Raw genomic sequence first — 24615 nt, 5'->3', positions numbered from 1 at the left:
GACCGGATAATAAATTCAACACAGCAAATGCTCAGCTAACAGCTAACAGAAAGGTAAATGTGGAAAGAGGTGATGGGCAAAACATACAATGTAAGGGAGTAAATAGAGTTCAATGGTGAAAAGCTGTCTGACCTGCTCTGTCCAAATATTGCGCATTAAAACATATGAAGGAATATTGGCCTATTTTGATCTTTTTTTTGTACTGACCTTAGGCTTTCTAGTGTTTTCTGTTTAATGGTGCATAAAATGCAAGCGACACAGTCTGCAGCAGCCAGACTCCATTTCACATCTGCCAGTCCCTTAAATAAAAAATGTAGATGATACAGCCACATTAACATTGTAATGTTTGTCATTCTGCCCCAGGGAAACAATTTTATTTTTAAACTTTTTAGGATTAAATGACCTGGACCTTCACAGACATGAAATGTTCTTCACTAAATTGCCTCAGTGGTACAACAAACACAACAACCTGCATGACTGCAAAGAAAAGAAAAGACAAAGCACAAAAAAACTTGCTATTGTGGTATATTTGAAATTACCAAACAAACAGTAACAGTTCAGATTCCTTTATGCACCTCCTGCAGACCTGGTTCCCTGTAGCCTGTTTCCCCTTTTTGTACCTTTATATTTCACTTCTCATAAACCGTTGTGGCTATGCAGCAGATCGTGAAGTGACTCTCAGGGGACGTAGTACAAAACCTGATGTGAACCTTTACTGTTTGTTTTTTTTAACCAGCAACAAGGCAGACAATTTCCCAAAAATACATCCTAAATCTAGTTGGTAACAGAACCAGGGTCAGAGGAACTGGGAAGGCAAAACAAGGAAAGCATCACACAATGTGTCATTACAATCCCTTTCATCACGAAAATGTCAACAGACAACAAGCAGCAGTGGAGACGGTAAACAGCTACTAACCCTTGTCTTAAGATTCTGCTGTGATTCTGCTGAGTCATCTCCTAAAGATAGATGTGAGGATCTGGGTGTGTGCGCACTCTGACTAACTGCACAATCATCACCAATCTAGATATTGTTAGACTGTGGCACAACCGAATCTCAGCCTGTACTTTGCATTTCTGCTGGTCTGTCATGATGCTGGTCTTCTATTTTCCTCTGCCTTATCAGTGAACTGCCTAAAAAAAAAATCAACAACAACCTTTTATAAAAACAGAGTGGGAACAACTAGTGTCGTCTGAAGCTGCACAACGTTACTTTGTGCTCCGTGTTTGAGACTCGTAATGTTTTCTTATGTAATGTACCTGTTTCCTACACCTGTGCGTCTGAGATGTACCACCAGGTCTGAGATGTACCACCAGGTCTTATATAGGACTCTGCAGCCCCCTAGCTAACACGCATGCACACAATGCAACGTACACACCCATAAAACTAACAATCACATCTGTGGTGATTGAGAATGATGCACCAGTGATTTATAATTCAAATAAATAGCTTGACACTTCAGGAAATACGTAGCTTTGTTATTGAGCGTTGGGGGGGCGGGGGAGGAAAGGGTACGCCCTCACATCTGGGTCCATTCAAGTGACATTGTCGTATTCATCTCAGGTCAGAGGAGAAAAAGTTTTCGTTGTCTTACGATACAAAATAGTAAGAAAAACAAACAAAAACCAATAAATGTGTCCTTACAACACGCCACAGACACATGTAGAAATTCATAAAAATCAAATACCCCCCACAGCCATGGAGGCATGTGCACATATGGACAACAGGGGGAAAACAGAAATCAACCATAGAAGGGTGGGATCAGAGAGTCAAGGAATTCCTTCAGAAAACCAGAGTTTTTCTAGGTTCGTCACGTGACACAAGAATTCAATTCAGGAAAAGCAGCTCCTGGGCTTCAGAGAACAGGGAGGAAATAAAGTGAAAGGCAGACAGGGCAAAGGTGAAAAGGAAAGGGGCAAAACTTTTTTAAATCAGCTTTGTTCTGTAGAAGAAAAAGGAGCCGGAACTTATTCTGCTAAATTCCCCTTAAACAGAAAGACAAGAACACATTACTGCTGAAATCAGAGGCTTCTGTGAACAATAACACTGAAGACGTAGCTTGAAATCACCTTTGAATAACTGCATTTGAGACGGCAGCCTCATTTTATATTAAACTAAACCATAAGAACCATTTCATGGTCATGTTTGACACACCACTGGAATGCTAGCTTTTAGATTTGGTCTGGAAATTGGAATTGAAATTTGTTCCTCAAATTAAAATAGATATTGTAGGTGGCAGAAAATATAAAAAAAACAAAACATTGAAATTTGTTCCTCAAATTAAAATAAATATTGTAGGTGGCAGAAAATATTAAAAAAAAAAAAAAACAACAGGTGACGCTCTAACTAAAGGCAGGAAAACTAAAGGCAGGGGATGGGGCAGGATCAGCTCACAAGAGACAATTACTACGTAAGCAATAAGTCTGTAAAAAAGCTTCTTTTTCCAGTTGCTGGACATCATTTCAAATCTAATTTGGAAAGAACCAAGCAGTAAAATTTTCCACATTGCTAATATTAATTTTAGTGTTTTAGCCAACATTTCAATACTATGGTTCTCAGCAAGGGCAGCACTACCATATACAGTAAAGCTAAACATATTAGCATTTGATCTTGAGCTCATTAAATCAGGAATGGAGACATGTCATTGTGGGTACAGCACCCCTGCAGGGAAAGGATAATAAGGGCCATACTCCATGTTTACCGACGCTAACCAGAAACCTCTGTATACTCTGACTGCTTCTTACTCAATCTTACCCGACCCTACGTAACCTCCTCCAGGCATTTCCTTTAAAGTGCTACTGGCGTTAAAATAGGAAACTACCTAATGATGGAAAATTATTAATAAGAATAACGTTGGCCGAGGTGCATGACAGATTTTTATTGCTTCCTGACAGGGAGTGTTGGCTAATGGGATTTATCCAGCTGTAGGAAAGACCCGTCTTATGGGATAGACACCAATCCCTCTGTCTATTGTTAAGCAACGGTAGGATCCTAATTGTAACAGTGTGTGTGAGCATGTGTGATGTTTGAAGCAGAGGAGCAACTGATTTGGTTGCAGCGATAATTTTCTATCTCGGTGTCTGCAGCGGGAACTGACAGACTGCCGAACAAACAGCAGTGCATGAAAACAGCCTGTGTGGTGCTAGCTATCACACTGGAGTGTGGTCCAGACGAGAGAAGGAATACAGAGAGATGGACAAGAGACAGAGAGAGGGAAAATTAGAGTCTTTGAAAGCCAGATGATAAAGAACGGAGGTGCAGAGTAAAATAATAGGAATGGAATGAGAGAGCGGCAGTCCAACTCCCGTTATACTGTAATAGTTTTATGGACAGCTTTGTCAAAAGTGAAGCCATGTCATAAAAACTATTTCCACTGAGGGCTGCAATGCACGAGCTCCACACAATGTGTGACTTTGGTTGACTGGAACGTGCTACTTTTCTCATGGGCTCCAACAGACGAGCTTTCATAAATCTGTTACACACAGAAAGGTGTGATGTTAACACAGAGGTAATCTATTTCAAATACATATATATATAAATCAGTCAGCTTTCACAATATGTAATAAAAAGTCTCTGGATTTCAGGTGTGTTTAGACCTAAACATGCATATGGAAAAAATGTAATATGTCTTTAAGTTTTTGACTTAACCGCGAACGCTCTCCTTCACTGTTTGAGCAACAGCACTTTTCTAAAGTCTGCTTGGCAATGTCAATCATAACAGCATACCTGTTGCGAAACTTCCCGAGGCCTTGAAGGTCGGTGCATTATCTGTCAGTTAAAAGGCCATATGAGCGCTGCCATACATTTCATCATAATGTGTGTGAAAGGTGTGTGACATAAAATGATAAACGACCCAAAACTTCACCTTATTACATTTCAAAATGTATGAAAAATCTAAACACACTTAGTCGGAAAGTTTTGATCACAGTTTACTCCAGGAGTAACTGCAGCAACGGAAACTTACTAAACACACACTTACACACAGTATAGCACAAACTGACAGATGACATTGGCTGAGGTGCCTCAGCAGAATTCTGCAGCTGCCAAACACTGATGTGAGGAAATCATACATGAACGCCAACCATGATTAAAAAAAAAACCCAGATGCCTGTGGATTTTCCACATTTTTTTGAATTCCTGATTCATTTTAATAAGGTCAGCGCCTTACTTAATGTGAATAATGTATCATTGTCATAAATATATTTGGGTAATATTTCATCTGCCTAATTACCGTTTGGGAAAAATTAAACTCTTCCAAACCATTACTCTCCCTCTCCACGTTCAACTCCTTTTGCTCGGCTGTATTGTTCTTTGTGCGTTTCACATGTACAGTACAAGTACAAGTAAGATCTGCAAAATTCCAAATATCACAAATAACAGAGGATGGTTTGAAAAGTCCTTGGCTCCATTTTCATATTCCATAAATAGTCATGTGTGAATAAACTCCACCTCAGACCACAGCTCTGACCAGTGCCATCACTGAACAAGGAAGTCACCACTCCCTTGTTTTGTGTTAGTACCTCCCAGAATACTGTGAGACAAAATAACAACTCAGCACAGTCACATGGAAACAACATACGAAGGATGTTTTGTAATCATGACATCATCAGTGGAGAAACACACAATCATGACTTTTTCTTTATCATCAGTGGAGAAACACGCAAACAATCATGACTTTTTCTCTTTCTTCATAGTCTCCCAAACAACGCCAGGAAATGGACATAGCCCACTTGTTCTAATAGTTCTGTTAAACCATGTGGATCCACCACTAATAGCAGTGACGTCAAGCTAACTAGAGCAAAGGCCTGGAATCAACCTGACAACCCTCTGCCACCACTTGAATATAGATTTATTTATACAAATTAATTTGAAATAGTCAGTACCCCAGACATGTTTGTACAGTTTTTCAATTTCTGAGATTCTCAATTCACCTTGGTCCTTTGTGTCTATATTCAAATAAGTATTTGACTGCCACCTGTCCCAGTCTGTTGAACAGAGTTTAATACGTCTCTTCTTAGAAAAGACAAATCTAAAGCTAGCTTTGGTAAATCAGTTTAATGTTGATAAATCTCTTCACAAAGCATTATTCTCGCGTCTGCATTCTATGCACCACTAGGTGTCACTTAACTTGTAATGCAGCATGTAAGGCTCATAATCAAAAACAGGTTTACACTCTGCCCTGTAGAGCATCTGTTTGTTTGACTTAACCATTAATCTCCATGTAGATTTAAATCTATTTCATTCGTGTCTCGTGAATAATGTCAGTGCAGTGACACTGTTTGAACCTTTAGCTGTGAGCGCGGCAACAGAAGTTTGGCATCTGACTGGCTCACAGTGACCAAAGAGAGAGCAAAGAGCAACATTCTAGCAATAAACAACAGATGGCAGCTCACACTTCCAAGACTCGCAGGGAAGTATTTATAGTTGAAGCCCTTGGCACCGTCTGTGTACCACACCAACAATTAGGGGCATTTTAAACTCATATACACCATCATGATGAATCAGATTGAAAGCCACAATATGAAGCAAAACATAATCTGTACGCACTGCTGACTATGGTCAACGGTAATAACCGTAAAACCAAACAAATGAGGTGGAAGTGGCATTGCACTGTAAATTAGTCATAATGAAACAGCTAACCACGCCCGCTTATGTAGTTCTTGTGTAATTGAAAACAAATCATCACATTCCGACGTTAATGTGACTAATCCTGAAAATAGTGTCAATTGCAGGAACAATAACACAGATGTTAACAGGAAGCTCAAACACCAAACATGCAGAAAAGACATGCAAGATTCAAGAGCAACCGCTGACACTTCACATTAACGTCATCCGTCAACTGACATTTGGTTGAATGATTCATGCAATCTGTCACAACATCTAAACTTGTGGTTAAAACATGAACAGGAGTGTGGTGTGTTACAAAAACTAAAGTTCACTGAATCAGATTTAACCCATGATTACTAACCCCTCTTAGTAAGGCACAGGAAAAAGGCAGAAACTCAAAAGTTTTGATCATTTTGACAGGGAAATTTTATTTAATCTTAGTCTTAGTACTGTGACTAAATTATTCTAAGTTATTCTTTTGTCCCAATTTAGTCAACATAACAACAACATTAATATGAATTAATGACCAACATTTTAAAAAATATTACAAATACGGTAGTGAATACCGTATTTCATACGATTTTTTTAACATCTCTGCTTTCTAGTCTCTCTCTCTCTCTCTCTCTCTCGTTGGGTCTTAGCTTGTCTGACTAATGTACCTAAGCAACACTGTGTACACATCATAACATTGGCCAAACAATCACATGAAGCACATTCAGTGTTTACGTAACACCTGGCACGGATGCGAAATGTAACGAAACCACACACTGCAGCGCAGGTACCAAATTAACCAACAATCAATCCTGGCCACCCAATCAATACAAACAAAGCAGAGAATAGTAAAGACTTCCCCCTACCGTCATACTTAGCCTTTTTGTCCAAATCAGTCGATTGGATCCTGTTGGCGAGATTTTTTTTTTTTTTTTTAATTTATTAACTTCAGCAAGCTTTCTCGTCTTTTTAGAATGATAACTTAATGTAACGCCAATCTCAACCCGGCGTTTTTTGTTTTAACCGGAAATGAACGCTTCCACTTCCAGAGTCCGTCCGTCCGTCCGTTTTCATCGTCCGATCTGCAGTAAAAAGGGTCATATTGACATCCGTTCCTCCGTCCGTTTCTCCCTTAGAATTAATTACATTTACGCAATTAGCAGACGCTTCCATTCAAAGCGACTTACAGAGGAGGATTAAAAGTATCTATCTATCTATATGTAAAGGAATATATAAAAAAATACTGCCCTGTGATACAAATTGAGAATCATACAGATATGATTTATTCTTTTTCTCTCTCTCATTTGTTAAATTTCATTCCATGTTCATTCCAAAGGGCTCTGTTTTTCACTTTTCATAATCACTGCCAGCATTATGACCTTAAACGTTGAACTGCTGTCATTTTAACTGGTTCAGATGCATGAAGCTTATAAACCCTCACAACTGAGAACATTCAACAATGTGGACACGTGCTCTGTGTGGCTCTGAGGCTGACAACATTTTTTTTTTTTGACTCATTTCTAGTAACAAGGCCCAAAACCACAAGCTCTGACGGAGGAGCAATAAAGCTATACGCACATATTACAGGTCATTAGGAACCTAATTTTCATTATTTAGTGGGTTTTCTTACAGTATCAGGGGGCGCCAAGTGGATTTTTCCCTGTTTTCTGTGAGTGGGAGCAAATGTCAGAGGGGCAATAGTTCATCCATGTTAGAGACAACATCCAACATCTGCATATGTCTGAGTTCAAGTCAGATGTTGTCATTTTAAAAGGTGCCACAAAGAAAACATTTCATTTTTATTCAATCTTGAATGGCCACCTTTTGGCCAGATCAGACTTTTTATTATCTTTTCTAGAAACTAGATGACCATGAAAAAAAACTGCACAGCGCAAGAGTTAAGACTTAAATTGCCTCAAATCAAATGTTCCCCTCTGAATAAAGATTATTTACTAATTGTCTTGGAACATATTTTCATCAACGTTGCACTCTGTGTTGCTTGAGCAAACATGAACACACACACACACACTCTCTCTCTCTCTCACACACACACACAGAGATAGTTATTCTGCATATACATGCAAGACTGGGGCAAACAAACACTGCATCCACACGCCGATGCTGTTGACTCAAGTTATTACTGCCTGGTAGAGCAGTGCACTGTTAAGGTGAGGAAAAATCTCTCACCCTTGACTGGTCTCTTGGAAACGTGGGCAGACATTCAACTTCAGGCCAAACACTGACTCACAGAAGGACTGGCAGTGAGCAAGAGCTGCCTTTCATTATGAAACTGCATCTGATAATTAGATTGTTGTCGTTGGACTGCAGTCGTAGTGATTGATTGCAGTGATATAACGCTCAGTCTTCTCTAAATAGGGATGTCAATAATGAATGTGTTATTTCACTTCTGATACAATTCAGATTTTTTATGCATTTTAACATTCAGGCAGAATGAAATGCACTGTTTCTTTAATAATAACAGCCCTCCTCTCTTTCACAGTGTACTTTTTTTTTGTAAGGGCTGGACACGGTACATTTTAACCTTAATATACTTCTGACACTCAACAGACGTCATCACAAAACCACACGGGGCACCGGCCACACATTTGTCCATATGGATTCGTGGTCACTGCTGGGTTTTTTTTGTCCATAAGCTGCTGGTCATAGTTCACAGCCTCAGACAGTCTGCACTGGCCTATAATCAACTTGTCATGTTTGAGATTTTGTGTGGGCAAATGACTCCAGCTGTATAAACACAGCAGCCAAGAGTTGGTGTATCCTACTAAGACTCCGGGTGCTCAGGGAGTTGACTTTGTCAAATTGATTAAAGAAAAAAAGACACAAAGATAAGGAGGAGGAAGAAGAAGAGGAGAGGAGAGATAAAGGAAGCTGCAAAGTCAAGGGCACCCCCGCCATGACACACCTGTCTCCAGATAAAGCAGTTAATATTCTGGTGAATGAATGGATGTTGAACAGAGCAGACAAAACTCTTCGAAAGCTGCTCTGACGGTGTGGCCTTCCATAGGAGCAGACACTGGGAATAACCCACAGCAGCCCAGTCCACTGCTCCTTCTTCAAGCCTCTCATTTAGACCAGCCCACGGGGAACCTCCGCTCTTATTAATAGACGAGCAGCAGCTTCTACACCACTGTCTATACCACACACACGTGACTGAGCAATATGTGTAGCTGCATTAATGACAGTGTGTCTGTGTGTATGTGTCTGTGTGGGGGGTAGCTGGGGGTGGTTCAACCAGCCTGAGACTAATAAGTAGTCAAAGTATAATTTTGAATTACCAGTACGTTTTATATTTTTATATAATATTCATTTATATGTAAAGTTATCCGACAGTTTTAATAGAACGAATGAATGAATACGAATTCTTTGAAACAATAACTGGACCTGATTTAAAGGTACATCCTGCAAGTTTTTTTATAATAAAACATAGAAAAAGATTTTTAAAAATCTCTGGTACTTTTTAAAAATTAAAAGTGTTCTTGTTACTATGTCCATACACACATGAAGAAAACAGGAAAACAGCAGACATATAATTTCAGCCCGGTGCACCATAACAGCCCGACCGAAATAAACAAAATGTACTTCTCCCCTTTTTTCTGACAAATGTTTTGTTTACTACTCCTTACAGAGAAATGCACTGCCGTCTGTGAACCCAGGCTCCAGCTAAGCGTAGCCTTGAAGACGAAGCTTCTCTTTAATTTAGCAGTGTGGGCTAGGCTACACTAGCTGGTGGTCAGCGGTTCGCTGCAGCAGCCTTTCAGGAACAGCTCATTAGAACGGAGCGGCTTATTATAGACAAAACAGCGCTCGGCTACAAGCTGCAGCCCACACTGTATCCACCATACAAAACTAGGGGATGGAAACAGATGTGATATGTGACACTGACAATATCTGCAGGAGAAAGGAATGATGGTAGAGCAACCTCAGGGCCGCGACCCCACATGGGGTTGCCTGGAATTCCAATAGGGTCACCTTAAGTGTCTAGTAATTGATAAAAACAAAACGACTGATACAAATATTTTCTCAACTAATTATTTTTCTTTTTTATATTCTGATAAAACACCATACAGTCTTGAACAACTGTATTCTTTCACTTTCACAGGCATCATGACCAGCATGTAAGATGACCTTGATTGGGGGCTGTGATCACATGACTGCACTAGTTGGGTTCCTTTGAGTACCTTGTGCACAGATCGGGCTGCTCTGTGTTCACGACACTGTTCAACATACCTAATTCTAGACAGAAAAACAAGATGTCTCTGGGGTCAGCAGAAATATGGGATGTCAAAATGGGTTCACAAGACAAAGAAAAAGGTTGGGAACCACCGTCGTAGAGTCTAGTTTCACAGCAACTCTACTCAAGAGGTAATTTTCTTCTTTATGAGCGACAATTAAACTGTGTTCTGTCATCTCACTGCTCTAGTTTTGATTCTCTAAGTTGTTTAAGTTCAATCACTTGTTGCCCGAAGCCATTTTGAAAAACATGCATAAATTTCACTCAGACAGAAAGACAACTTTAGACAGTAATCAGCCAACGTCACTCTCTCAGCACCAGCATTAAACACTAATAGCAGACTGTGAGCTGGTGCGATAATGAATTCATGATGAGGCTTGCACAAAAGTGAAGAAGACACAGTAGTCCTCAGTTTGTTTTTCATTCCTGCCTTTGAGTTTGTGTTGGAAGTGCAAGAAGCGATTAGAGACACAAACATCCCAGCTGGCAGCCGGCAGTCAGTGCACCCAGTGACACAGTGTGTAACGTTTGTGTGAATGTGGCCCTGTACCATACATGAGGACGACACTGCAGCCAAAGTGTTCTGTGTCTGGGAAGGACTTAAGCACAGACATCCAGAATAGGAAAGAAGAGGAGTACAGAGAGAAAATACAGAAATACAGAGCATGAAGACGTGAAAAGGAAAAAAAACGTATGTAAGGACAGGGATGCAATGGAAAAATAGAGAGAGAGAGGTAGAGGGTGGGGAGAGAGAGAGACTGGAAAAACAGTGGGAGAATGGCAGTCCTTGGGGTGAGAACTTGTACCGAAGAACTACACCCACCAACTGCTGTGATGGATGGATTTAGATGGATGGAACTGGCATCATTTCAGCCCAGTCCCAAGCAGACTGGTGCAGTACGAAAGGTTGTTCTGGCCCAGGTCTGTGGAAACACTACACAACCAGGATCTGGGCCAGTGAACCAGGCCAGATGGCTAATGGCTTTTCAAGTGCTGTAGCAACACTGTGTGTGTGTAAGAAGTGGCATTAAAACTACTGTGCGAAGTTACCCATTTAACCTTGAAGTGGGTTTAACACAAATTAGGATGTGACCATTGACCTGGTAGAGTCCCAGTGCAGCCCGGGGCAGAGAACGTTCCCCTAATCCCCTCTGTAAAAGAGCTAAAACAATTCAGTTCCATTTTAGAAAGTAGATAAAAACATCATTAAAGACGCCTGCTGACTTTTCTCTGAACCAATCCCCTGCTGAGAAAAACAAGTCAACCTTAATGCTTGACCGGACGGGGATGGGATGGGGGGGGGGGTTTTTTCTTTTTGGAATCTGGGTGTTTGTGTGTCTTTAGACGAAGACCTTGTTAACTTTGGACGGTGTCACTTTTCACTCGAGATGTCTCTTGAAAAACATCTGGAAAATGTGGTGCTCCTGCAGACCTAAACATTTGTACAGAGTTACAGCTCCACTGTACCACAGCAGCTGAGGTCATTCTGGTTGGGAACAAAAAAAAAACACACAAAAAAGGATTTTGCAAAAAGTAGCTAATGTGACGACAGTGTGAATATTTAAGGATGTTTATGATGGGCTGCCACAGACTGTTTGCACTTCTGTCGCTGCAGAGGAAGAAGGCACTGTGAAGAGTGTTTGGAGAAGGTCAGAGAAGAGGAGTCCTGAGAGACAATGGAGGGTTTCTCTCAGCGAAGAGAGGCACATTTTGAGACAGAGGTGTGAGATCGGGCTCAGGTGTGGTTTGCTTTCCACGGGGGACGAAGACATTCCAACTGAACCTTTGAAAAATGCTCTTCAGAACCGTCCTCTTAGAGTCTGCCCTCTACTTCTGCCATCAATACATTAATCTGTCTCAAACAAGCCAGCGCCTTGAAATAAAAAAAAAAATTTTATCCCTTCTGGATGGTTGCTGAATTTAAGTGTTTTGATGTGAAGTATAGTGGAATGCGAAACATCTCTCTGAGATATCTCGGTATTTATTAAAAAATCTCAGTATAGAATGTTTTACCTTCCAAAAGTGAGCAGTTTCTGGAGATGGCATTCAATAAAAATATAACAGCAACATCTTAAACTCTGCTGCATTTCTCCTTAAGGCCTGTCTGAACCTTTGGTTATCAGTAAGTATAAACCAGTCTACTCCGAGCCCTCATCTGAGTTACAGACTTATAACTTTCTGAGTGACAGAAAGAAATAATACAGGACTGTGTTTGGTTGGGAGGTGGCAGCTGCCACTGGACGTCCTTCTCGCTCTGCTCTATTTGCTCTGGCCTTCAGATATGCAGAGAAACAAATCTTAAAAAAGTCCAAAACATTTTCGATTGTTCCTTTAAAAAAACATGTGTTTCCAAGGCTTCCATTATTCTGCACCGTAATAATAAAACATTAACTAATGGTCTCTCCTAAATCCATATCCCATTCAGTTCCATTAGTGACCAGCCAGTCCCTGGAGCTGATTGTGGTAGAAATATTGCACTTGTATGAAAATAAGTGGAGGCAATATCATACAAATCATTGTTCAGCTCTGGGGAACAGGTCTGTGCAGAGCGAGAGAGAGAGAGAGAGAGAGAGAGAGAGAGCGGTGGGCTGAAGGCTACAGAAGAAAGATGATATGTTCTTTGGTGTCACTTTACAAAAGAGGAACTTCAGACAGCTCTGAAAACTCCAACAATTTTACCCTCAGGTTGGAGTCGTTCTGTCAGTGAATGTCTCGAGAGGGTCGCGGAAGAAGAACCCAATACCTAACTGTGTTTAAAGCCAATGACAATGGAGTTACTAAACACATTCGTGTCAAGTCGCCAAGAATGCGCACATTTTTGTTGATTTATCACAGTGTGACTTCTGCACGGTATCACCTTATAAACGGGGCACGTCAGGCTCCAGCTCCTGTTCTTATTTTGAATCATCTGAGCCCAAAATAGCTGCACGTACAGTCAAGCCTTCAATTGAAAAGCAACGTATTTCCTCAAACCAGCACACTGAGGTTTTACGACCTGGGTTGGGCAGCCCTGTTCTATCTGCCTGCCTATATATTTAAGACTTCTATTTTAATCCACTACATGTTTTTTTTCATTGCCATGCAATGAGACTAACAGCCAGAGCAGCTCGGGATAAAGATAGGCCATAAGTTCCATGAACAAGGTATGTCGCTGACCACCAGGCAACATGTTTCCTCTTAACAAGTCTCCTGACAACCACTCACACAAATTCAGGCTGGATATTTGTACTGAGCTGCGACGGGAAAGTCAAAAACCAGTCGCTGAATGAAATTTGAAAATAATTGGCGGACGGCGTTGACCACACAGACCTGCTGTTTGATGACAAGTGTACATGTGGCCAGTTGAATGGAAACGAGCGCTGGGCATGTTGGGTGTTCTGGGGCAATAAAAACAGGAATGCTGAGCACCTTCAGCTCTGGCCAAAATAAACAAAGAAAAGTTCCCAAAAAGGGAAACCACACCAGTGCACCAAGATATGAAGGAGGCTGAGGCTGAGCCAAAGATCAACATTGCAGACTGCAATTATTGTCATGTTACTAATTCAGGCATGAAAGAGCCTTGATTCAGATTACAGGTCCAGTCCCTCTGTACCAACGCAGAAGACCTGATTAAAGAAGAGCACTCACTTCACATGACAGGACAGGAAAATGCCTCATTTTCTCACAGGACCTCTATTTATCGTCCTCAAAATTATGGGATTTAGACATTTGCCTCCTCACATGCATTAGCCAAGGTACCACCCAGTGGCTGAGGGCCTTGAACCACCCACCCATTCACACACACAAACACAGCAACGGCAGCACAGACACTGACATTAAAGTCACCACAACCAGCCGTCATCAGTGTCTTGGCAACGGAACACAGTTCTTTAAAAACAGCCACCTTCTGAGCTGGATGTTCTTCAGAACAAGGCACTGACAAAAAGGAGCTGCAGTGTGTTTGATATTACAAAGATGTGTCATAAAAGGAGTGTAGTTGAAAAGGAATATCAGATCATGTTGGGAAATCTACGGCCCTTACTGTAGTTAACATTTTCTATGAAGGTTCTGGAAGAAAACTTATCTTAGGGTCGACAAAGTGTTTTTTCCCTTTTTGAACTTTGAGTTTTTCCAACCCTCGAACCATTTTTAAATCAAAGCAAACCTCTTAAAATGTTTGGAGCTTTACAACTGGTTTGAACTTTTTTGTCCAAGAAGGAAATCTCCAATAGTTTACTTTGCAGAACTGTTTACAATTACATTGACAATAAAACAAAAATACCTTTTGACTTTCTGTTCAATGTATGTGCAGACTGTATTTGTCCAAGCTAATTCCTCAAAATCATTTTATGCTGCAAAACTAAAAAAAGAGAAAATCTTCTTCTCTTCAAGCACCTCTAGATCAAACCCCCAAACTTCCGGTCGACAGTCAGACCCACTAAACCACAGCTTCCTGTGTTTTTTCCTCCACCTGAACACCAGCGTGTTCAATAAAGTCAGGTCAACAAACAGAGTGCACTGTTTCTTTAACTAGACCAGGGGAAGGTAGAACTTGAAGGATTGTCTTGGCATGGAGAGTGGACATGATGTCAGTCTGGAGATGTTTTGCACGGTGCTACACCCAATGCTTTCCCTGACAAGGTGTCAGACACCAACGTATGATTCTTTCAGCCACATTTAGCAGCAGCTCTGGATGACAATGATCAATATTATGTTTTGCTTTATTTGCCGCATGTGTTCAAACTCTAATAAAGAAGCAGAGAATCCCTCCAGTCAGGAGCCAGAAATAAAAGAAGACAGCGTCCAGTTTCCAGCTGCGCTCCAGTAAACAGCTGCCCCTGTTTTTAAACTCCATCTGGCCGTGTGACCAACACCTGTCCAAGCTTCCTTCTTACTTGACATAATAATAATAATAATAAAATATGAAGCCTGTCACTTCAGGTGAACACTCACTGCCACTAGTTTGAAGAGGAGAATATGACTGGATGACATCATGACCTGCTTTTTGATATCCTTCCTCAGGAAGCAGCAGCAGCAGCGGTGCACCAAATGTGAAAAGGAAATCAGTTCCAGAATTCACACCTTCGTGTCTGGCTCACTGACCAAAGTTACTTTGTTTTAGGTTTTTTTTTTAACTTAACCATGGCCTAATGACTTCAGCTGCAGATGTCTGATGGAACTAGGAGTAGAAATAGTTAGTTTTCCTTTCACAGAATACATTCTACATTAAATAAACAAATCACATTGTTATGTTATAAAAAACAACAGAGACAGATTTATGCATGTAAAAATGTCCTGGTTCATTTATAGTCCAAACGATTACTTTCTTAATGCTAAGACTGCAAAAACAGGCAGATCTCTGGGACTTTGTTCCTTTATACACACGACGAATATGAACTGATGGTAAAAATTAATCACTCTCCTGTGAAATGACTGCAGAGTAAATGTATTCTTTTAATGACGGCCTCTCATTTTGCTGCTGTAAGGCTTGAAAATTTATGAAAAATTCAACTTCAGGTCTGAGGCATCTACGTAGGAAACCCTGAAGTATTCATATGTCAGTCCACCTCCTACAACATCCATCCATACGCATAAACATCTACCCTTGAACTGCTGCTAAAATTACATGCATTACATGCACATATATGTATATAAATACATACATACAGTATATGTGCATGTATTTATATATATTCTTCTTCTTCTTTCATTTCTTCTCTCTTTGCACATAGCAGAGACAGAAGCGAAACACAATGTCCATCGTCCTGTATGTAATTAACAAACTGACTATAAAGTTAGACGGCGTGAATTTTGTTACGGCGTTTCTGATTGGCCCCAGCGGTCAGCCTGTCTGCCTCCAAATCACCTCAGATGCTATTCTTACTCACTTCATCTTTATATTCTTGTAAAAAGAAAATTTAATAGCACCGCTATTCATAACACGCTGTTAAACGGAGTTCACTTAGAAAAGTTTGACTTCAGCCACTTTCTGGACAGGGTGGCTGTGAGGGAGGGAGGGAGAAAGGAGGAGGGGGGGAGAGAGAGAGAGAGATGGTGAACCTCCTCCTGTGTCCACCACACATACCTGTGTAATCCCTTTCACCGCCCAGCCGTTTACAACTCACACATTTTACCTTCCAGTTCCTGGTATGTTGGATTTATGTGTGTGCTTTAAGGCTGTGGAGAAGAAGAGCACTGAAAGGTTGACTTCATATAAGGATCTGAGAAGACGACACAGAGTTTAACGCATCTGCAAACATGTCTGGGAATTTGGCATGTCGCTTTTTAATCAGTCAGTTTGGAGAATTGAAGGACTTTACCTGCCTGAACCTGAGGTGGAGCTAGAGAATTTGAGTGGCGTGAGGTCAAAGCTGGAGATTAGAGGTTAAATATCATAAATTTCGGTGACTTGTCGCCATATAAATATGCAAAAAATCAAATACGTAAAACAACACTAAACCCAGTGGTGTTATATATGAAATTTGAAGCGTGTTTGAAAATCTTCTGGCGATGTCACAGTATAAACTGGGACTCAATTTGGTGTCGATGCATCCTTGGTACAATTAACTTTTAAATGTTAAATATTATTTGGCAGCCGTCACCCTGTGCCACTCTCTAGAACCACCACTGCCCTGAACATACGATAAACAAAGACACTCTGGGGCTACAAACTGGCAAGGTTTGGTTTTTTTGCCTAGGTGAGGCAGCTGGTTTCAATAAAATTATATATTTCTGACTGACTAATGATCTAATTTGTCGACCAGCAGTTTTAATCAGGCCCTAATGAAACAAGTCATCCATTCTTCAATCCAACACAGAAAAAGCCGGGTCTCAATCATGTGTCGGAGACCTCCGAGCTCGGCCAAGGCAAACATCTGGGCTCAGCCGCCGGTATACAGGTGTGATTGTGCTTTCACCCATGGAGCTACACACCTTTGCAAGGGAGACACATCACTCAAACCCAGGCTTGTGCGAGGGAGGGGCTATCAGTGGGCACTATGTGTGTGGGAGGGAGAGAGGGAGAGAGGGGGAGAGAGAGGGAGAGTCAGCGGCGGGGAACAAACAGCGGAGGGCAGGCTGTAAATCCAGGGTCTAAAGGTCTGCACGCCGTTTTAGCCTCTGCTGCTATACGTTGAGTGACACCCTCAACCTCCAAAGTCCCCCTGCTGGCCCTGAACAAGAAGGGGTCTGTTCCCCCTGCAGCATGTGTGTGACTGAGCAGGGCACGGACACACACTCACTTAAGACACACTTGTACAAAATCAACCCACTATTCTCTTTACATAGACACACACACACACACACACACAGTCCAACAGAAATCCTCGCCTTCATCTTGGCACAGGGCGGCCAGAAGTAACAGGAGTCAGCTGAAGGGAAATAAATCAACTAATCAGAGTATTTGAAATATATATACAGTATATATATATATATATATATATATATATATATATATATATATACATATATATATATATATATACTGTATATATATGTGTGTGTGTATGTATATATATATGTATATATTATCAAGGCTGAATTCTCTCTTTATTCAAAACTTTCTGTCTGATGTTCGTGTGAGCAAAAAACCCCTGCAGCGTTTGTGACAGTGATGCAGTTCATGGCTCAAATGACAAGCTGTTTCACACCTCAGTGTCGCGCACACACACACACACACACACACAACACGGCAATCACTGACAGGGACAGATTGAGCGTGACACACAATGTGTCTGTAACTGACAGAAGGACAGTGAAGATCCAAAGAATATGAATAAAAAGTTCTTTGCACATAAACTTTCTGTCAACGTACAAGTCCAGAACCTTTAGATAATATTCTCTACTTCACGACTTCATGGATTTCTCTGACATTTAACTCTTAACTTTTCAACAGTAAAGGAATCAGTCAGTCTGAGAGGGAAACTGGTGAACTGAGGGACCACGTAAATGTACAATATACATTCATATTTTGGTGTTTTGCAAACATATTGTTGTAACGTCTGGTGAATGTCAACTATGACTGTACAATATGCAGACTATTGAATATATATATATATATTTTTAAAGCCTGACATATCGCACGGTCATTAGTGACGTAAAGTCATGATACTTTGGGGAGGTGTACAGCTCAAGAAAACAACGGATGCTCTGACCTTATGTTGCACTCTGACTTCAATCTGTTCTCAAATCATCGCTCACTAAACCTAACTGTACCACATGTTCTTGGTGATGAAATAATGATGTTACTAAAAAAAAAACCAACACATGGCCGAGAGGACATTAAAGTGGGGTTGAAGTCACCTCCTGCAGGGGGCGTAAAGGGAGCGACAAGTTTGTTATTCTCTTGTTTTCAATATTGTTTCCTGAAGCGTGAAACAACTGTTCTGTGTTTTATTACAGTCTGACACTTCATCATAACCTCACAGGTAATAATGTAGCCTCACAGGAGACTGTGTCCAATCACGGGGCAGTTCACGGGAAGTAGGCACTAATTTTACTCCTCCATCAATTTCTACTGTCCACGCTGTACCAACAAAGACAGAACATGGAGCAGGGAACTGTCTATGACTGAAAGGCAACACTTTAGGAAAAGACTATTTTTAGTGAATTTTTCTAACGCTGCTCTAACATGGACAATGACTTTGAAAAAAAAAACAAAAAACACCCCGAACATTAGCACAGCTGAGGCACCACGCTGTAGTTGTGTTGCTGTGACATATAAAACCCAAAAGTCATTAGAGAAGAGGAGTGTGACATGCCTCAAACCCCCAGGGTCTCTGTGCTGAGGTGCAAAAAAGGTCGTGTCACACAGGTGGGCCCCGACCCTCATTTATCTTACAGAAGGATCACTCCTGGGTCACACATGGGTAACCGGAGACCCATGTGTGATGTGGCTTTAAAAATGTCCCTGGTCACGGGGAGTGTGTCAGTGCACACTCTGTTCTGCTGTTCATGATGAAGAGGCTCGGATTGGCTCACACACGTGTAAACTCAGGCCCCTCCTGCCCCCCTCCCCACGCCCCACCACCCACCCACAGTTCCTCCAGACTATCTGACCACAGTTGTTTATTTTTTAATTAGAAAAAGGAACAAACTATGACTGCTGCAATTGGTTCAATCTTATTAGGCTGCAGTGTGTGTGTGTGAACAGAAACCTCGAATAATTTCATTAAACCAAATGTTTAAAAAAAGACCCAACGAACAGCTGAGGACACTTAGAATGATTAAAGAAACGACTTTTCCAACACTGGAATTAAAAAACATCAACAACAACACATTCCTGACATTATGTTGTAGCTCTGTTGTCCAAACCAGGTCCACGTGCACTCACGTCTACACAGAAACTACGTTGAACCAGGCAGACTCGGTGAGCGGCTCTCGCTCTGTTACAGATGTTTATGACGTCACAGGGTAGGCTCGTGACGCGCGTACGAAACATCCAGGTCTAACGCACACTTCTGCTGCTGCTGCTGTACACAGTTCACACCGACTCTGACCGCCAGACATGACGGTCATGCGTGTGACTTCTGACCGCATCGGTCACAGGAACAGGACTCGAACCCCCCCAGCCCCCCTCTCCCCTCCAAAGACCAACACACACCTTCACAACACTATCGGGTTCTGTTCCGTTGGTGCCAGCCGTGCGTAATGAGCGCCGTGTGTCTGGAGCGCAGCAGCAGCAGCAGCTGTCTGCACAAACGGAGATGTCAGTCATCACACACACACACACACACATGAACTATGTGTGTATCAAAGGTTTCTCCGGTGGAGTCACCCTAACAGAGCTCTATCATGCTCCAACAAGTCGGAACTGACAGTAGACCGATGTAAATGAGGACGCATTCCTCAGAATATTAGCCCGAATATTAGACACGTGACACAAAATGTGTCAGTTATGTTTGAAAATGACGGGGAAGTTCACACACGGTTCGACTGTCCGGGTGTGAACGGCAGACAGAGGCGTGATACGGTCAGAGCTCCCAGACTTCCAGCAGCGAGGCTGCAGATATACACACAGATACAACTCTGATCCAGGAGGAGCGCTTTGATTTTGCGCCACAGAGCGCAGGAGGGGGAGAAAAAAAGTTGTCGACTTACCCAGATACTGTCGGATGTCAAAGAGGATTTTCGGGGGTCCTCCGTTCAGCTGGTAAAACAGGGAGCAGAAGCAGAAGAGGAACAGCGTAGCCATGCAGAAACCATAACCTCGCAGGGAGAACCGCAGTGGTACGGCGGAGAGTAAGCTGTACTTTCTGTTGTTCCGTTCCCGTATGTGGTTCGCAGTCTGGCTGTTGTTGTGAAGGGTACTGCCGCTGAAATTCTTCATCATCTCCTCCTCACAAAGCGCCGTGGAAAGTTACCCATCCGCCCGTGGAAAGTAAAACTTGTCGCCTTGAGATCATTGGAGTCGGCGGGTCGGTCGGAGGGCTTTGGAGCGGACGGGCAACGGAACCAGCTCCTCACGGCTGCTGCGGCCACGGGGTCCAGTGGCGGCGCACGGCGTAGAGCTTCTGCTCGGCGCCTGTTGCTGGAGCTCGTTGAATGACTGTTCCCTCCTTCAGAATCAGGAGTCCATCCTTCTGCTCGGTCTGTTGGGTGTCAGATTACTGAACGTGGAAAGAGGAAAAACTTCCACCTCATACAGGAGCAGCAGCGAGGGTTCACGGCGTCCGAAACAGCGCCACCACGTGCTCAGTCGAAGAAGCGCATTCGGTCTGGGACCAAGCTCTTGAACGGCCTGATCAACCCAGACAGACACCGTCCGTAGGTCTGTCTGTGGAAGGAAAATACAAGAAGTACATGTACTTACATATACTTATACTTATACATATTTCCACGCAAAAGGACAAAACAAGGACATTTTCCCGACAGTTGATCTCAACACAGATTTTTTTTAAAGTGATTCTTGCAGCATGGTTCAATATAACTATTTCAGTGAAGGATCTAAAAAATAGTTTGGGGCTGGGAAGAATTTTTGAATGAGGGCACCAAGACATGTGGAAACACTGGTTCCAACTTTAAACCCTGTGGAGATATTATTGACTTTATTTTATATTATTATTTTAATATAATGTAATTATCTTAATTGACTTTGTATTTTATTGACCCATAAAACTTTCATTTACAAAGCAAACAGCGTGACAGCTGCACCACCCTCTACCTGCCACTGGACGGAGGCATAAAATGAGCATTGTGGTTTTAGCAGCTATCAAAACGACATATACTTACAGACAGTATAAGCTCCAGTGGGCGGTGGAGTCATCATCACTGGGTCACATGTGGAGACGGACCAACATTTTCACTCACATTAATACTAAAGTCAATTAGAGGAGAATTGTTGGCTTTATTCTGCTGTATAAAGCAAGACCACCAACCACTCCTCCACCGTGCGGCTCCTACCAAGTACAACTATCCAGTGACAAACTGGTCTCTGCTGCAGTCTACAGACGGCGGTTCAGGAATAATTTTCCAAATGAGTTTATGTTCAGCTAATAGAATTAGGAGAGTACAGTAAACCCTTGTTTTTCGCGGGGGTTACGTTCCAAAAAGAACCCGTGATAGGCATTTTTTACAATTAAATACTCAGAAAAAGAAGAGAAAGAACGAACAAACCATTTTACAGTCTCAACCATTTGTTTCACAAATAAAGTAAAATAAAAGTACTTTAGAAACGTTTCAACAAATAACTTCTGTAATGTACTGTCAAATAATAATTTTAATCATCAACGTGAACAGAAGGCTTCAAATTGCGGAGATTAGCACCGCCCACCGTGAACGGGAGAAAATTAAAAATGATTATGAAAAAAATACAAATTACCTGGTCTTGTTGCGGGCAGTTGCAACCCTTTTTGAATCCTTATTAAAACTTATTGCTGCTGTCTTCCTTATGTTTTTTTCTTCCTTCTTTATGGAACGAACGGAAGATTCATTAATTCCATAATGCCGACCTACAGCCGCATAGCTTTTACCTTCATTTAGCATGTCCAATAGTTTTACTTTATCACCGATAGACAGCATCTTCCGCTGCCTTTTGGTCCCTACCGCAGGTACTTTTGCCGGTCCAGAGCGTTTTGTCGACATTATGGGGTTTGATAAACTCGAAATTGCAAGAGAATTTGCACGTACGTAATGTCAATTTGGCAAGCTGTTTTACGTACGTGTACATATTAAACCGCAACGTTATTGGCGCACAGGTAGAGAAGAAGCGGAGTGACTTTTTAGCCAATCAGAATGCAGAACACAATGCACGATGCAAATCCGTGAAGTAGCGAAACCGTGAAAAGTAAACCGCGTTATAGCAAGGGATCACTGTATTTTCTCTGTGACTAATAAATACAGCTTTAAGAGCATCATCTGACAACAGATTCCTTCACTGTTGACTGCTGTGAGTCAGCCTTTAAAAAATCAAATGGTGTCTGTAGCTGAGAAAGTCAGACATGTTTTAATCCACTGTGTGAGGGTGAGGGTGAGGGAGCTGTACGTTTCCTCTCCCCTCAGGGCAGCAGTCAGGATAGTGAGCCATATATCTTCACACCAGCGTGGCCCAAACCCACCATTAGACTACACCTGTAGTTAGGAGGTGAAAAACAGTCCTGTGGCTCAGTGGCGACCGCCCAGAGAGAGACATTCACTTTCACTGGTGACAGCACATGAGCGCAGGGAGCAGAATTGGCTTGAGAACAGTGAGGGTAAGATAAGGGTGAGAGAGGGTGAGAGTGAAGGTGGATATGGTATTAGGTCATACTGTGAAAACCAGCCTAAAAGTCAGAAATTGATGGGCTTTTATCAGTTTAAACTAAAGATTTTTTTTTTCCACAAGGACAGATAACAATAGAAAATAGAAATGATTTTATGTGAAGTTATATGCTGTCATTTCACCTGCATGTACAGTACACAGGCTGAGAAGAAAAAAAAAAACTAAAGACAAAACAAAGAGAAGAGAAGGTTTTTACAGTTACTTCTTCACATTCGTCCACAGTGGAAACTACCTGCTGTAAGAAGAAGAGCCATCATGAAGACTTTTTTTTTATAAAACCACAGGCCACAAGCAAACGAGGACTTTATTACACTCCTTCAACAGAGGCTCTGTTTCCAGTCAGACGAAACAGAGACAGAGACAGACACAGAGACAGAGACAGACACAGAGACAGGACGAGGCCTGAAGTTGACCGAGAAAACTTACATGACGTTCCCCAGGGACAGACCAGGTCACACCGAGGTCTTTTCTGATGTGGTGGAAATGAAGTCTAAAAATGTTGAGGTGAAAGTTGAAGTTGTGTCGTGGCTCAGGCGGAGAAATCAACCTGAAAAGTGAAATCAGAAGACCAATGTTAACCTTTGTGGACCACATGGAGATGGAAACCAAAACTACAACAACAGTACACAACACTTTAAATGTAAACATTTCATCAGAACAAAACCCAAAAACAAACGAATCAGGTTTTTCAGAACTGAACAATTAGAACAGAGGAGCAAAATCAAATACTTTATTCACGTTTACATTGAAGTACACATTAAAATATTAAATTTTAACATTTTAATAATTCTTGAACATTAGTATGACAAACAATTATAACAAGAATTTAAACATAAAAAACACAACAGATCAATAACAAAACAAACAGTTTCCGTACAGAAGGAGCCGGACCATAGATGTTTGTCATGAAACAGTTTTTATTATATTTAAGAAAGACAGTTATGGACATGACTTTGTCGTTTCAATACACAAGCATATCTGTATGAACAATCATTAGGTAGATGAAAACCAAATAAAATAATTTTTTTACACATATTTTACAATACATACTGTAGTTTCCTCACTGGCTAAAGCAATATGCAGGAAGATTTTTGCTATTTATATGGTACAGCTAATTACAGTCGAAGTGGGGAAGAAAAAAAAAGAAATAAGTTATTTAAATATTAATTACGTATACAGAATGTGCAACGTCTGCTAAGCATTTTATATATGTAATTAAGAGTTAACGAAGCAGAAGTTGGATATCCTGGAGTGTTGTTGATGTTTGGATTTGGGAATTCAATAGTAAATAATAAAAACCAGTAAAATCATCTGAAACCTGACCAGAAGCTGGGAATAAAAAAATGTGGCCGATGTCACTTATTAAACACCCTCTAAAGTGCATTTACAGTGTCAGTGTTCTCACAACACTTGTCATAGCGCCCCCTGTCCTCTCTTCTCCAGAGCACGGCTTTGATTGAAGACTAAAAAAAAGGCAACCTTTTAGCAACAACAACAACAACAACAAAAACACAAGCAAATTCAAACTCTTGGTGCAGTTCTGGCTGTCAGAGACTGAGACTGTCCTGTCAGGAATACAGAGAAAAAATGAGAAATATTTTCTACATTGAGTGTAAATGAAACCAGTTAGGTTGATTAATTCTGTTGATATATTTGTACACTCACCTCTTTTCCCTGATTTGTCTTTTAGAGACCGTCAAATGTTTTAGCTTCTCACCTGATGTAGCTCTGCTTTCTGTACTTTCTAACAGCTTATTATTCAGCAATGAATCAAAGTTTCAACCAAAGTGTAGACAGGACCAGAATTCCAACTCCACTCATTATCAGCCACATCTTTGGAACACTGATACTTTCACAGTCTCACCGCCGTCCCACAATCCTCTGCATGGACCGTGTACAGTCAGTGTGTCCGTTCACACTTGGTTATATCTGGGTTCTTTTTTTTTTAAAGGATTTATTATCTGAGATTTGAGGGGAAGAAAAGCCACAGCTCCTCAGAAGTATGATGTGTGGTTCATATCCAAGCCACAG

The 24615-nt window shown here is 41.4% G+C and overlaps 1 protein-coding gene and 1 long non-coding RNA gene across 3 annotated transcripts in view; both read right to left on the bottom strand.

Annotated features, from left to right (window-relative positions):
- The window catches only part of usta (uronyl 2-sulfotransferase a), a 45221-nt gene extending 23828 nt beyond the window's left edge, over nt 1-21393 (bottom strand). The window contains exons 1-2 of one of the 2 annotated variants that reach the window (XM_025056652.1): nt 21057-21393; nt 19926-20601 (exon numbers count right to left, since the gene is read on the bottom strand). In XM_025056652.1, coding sequence (XP_024912420.1) covers nt 19926-20157 — 232 coding nt within the window. In that variant the 5' untranslated portion in view covers nt 20158-20601; nt 21057-21393. Of the gene's footprint in view, nt 1-19925; nt 20983-21056 lie in introns of those variants that run through there. The other variant, XM_025056651.1, reaches the window with a different exon arrangement.
- A 2088-nt stretch (nt 21394-23481) lies between these two features.
- On the bottom strand, nt 23482-24603 carry LOC107988787 (uncharacterized). The gene is made up of 2 exons (XR_001760276.2): nt 24250-24603; nt 23482-24149 (listed from the first exon to the last, which is right to left on the bottom strand). It is a non-coding gene; the product is annotated as an uncharacterized LOC107988787 (long non-coding RNA).
- Nucleotides 24604-24615: the final 12 nt, after the last annotated feature.

This window comes from Cynoglossus semilaevis, chromosome 7, assembly GCF_000523025.1.
Source record: "Cynoglossus semilaevis isolate Cse_v1.0 chromosome 7, Cse_v1.0, whole genome shotgun sequence".
Classification (NCBI taxonomy): Eukaryota; Metazoa; Chordata; class Actinopteri; order Pleuronectiformes; family Cynoglossidae; genus Cynoglossus; species Cynoglossus semilaevis.
Note: the sequence above shows the minus strand (reverse complement) of the source record. Positions and strands in the feature narration are given on the sequence as shown.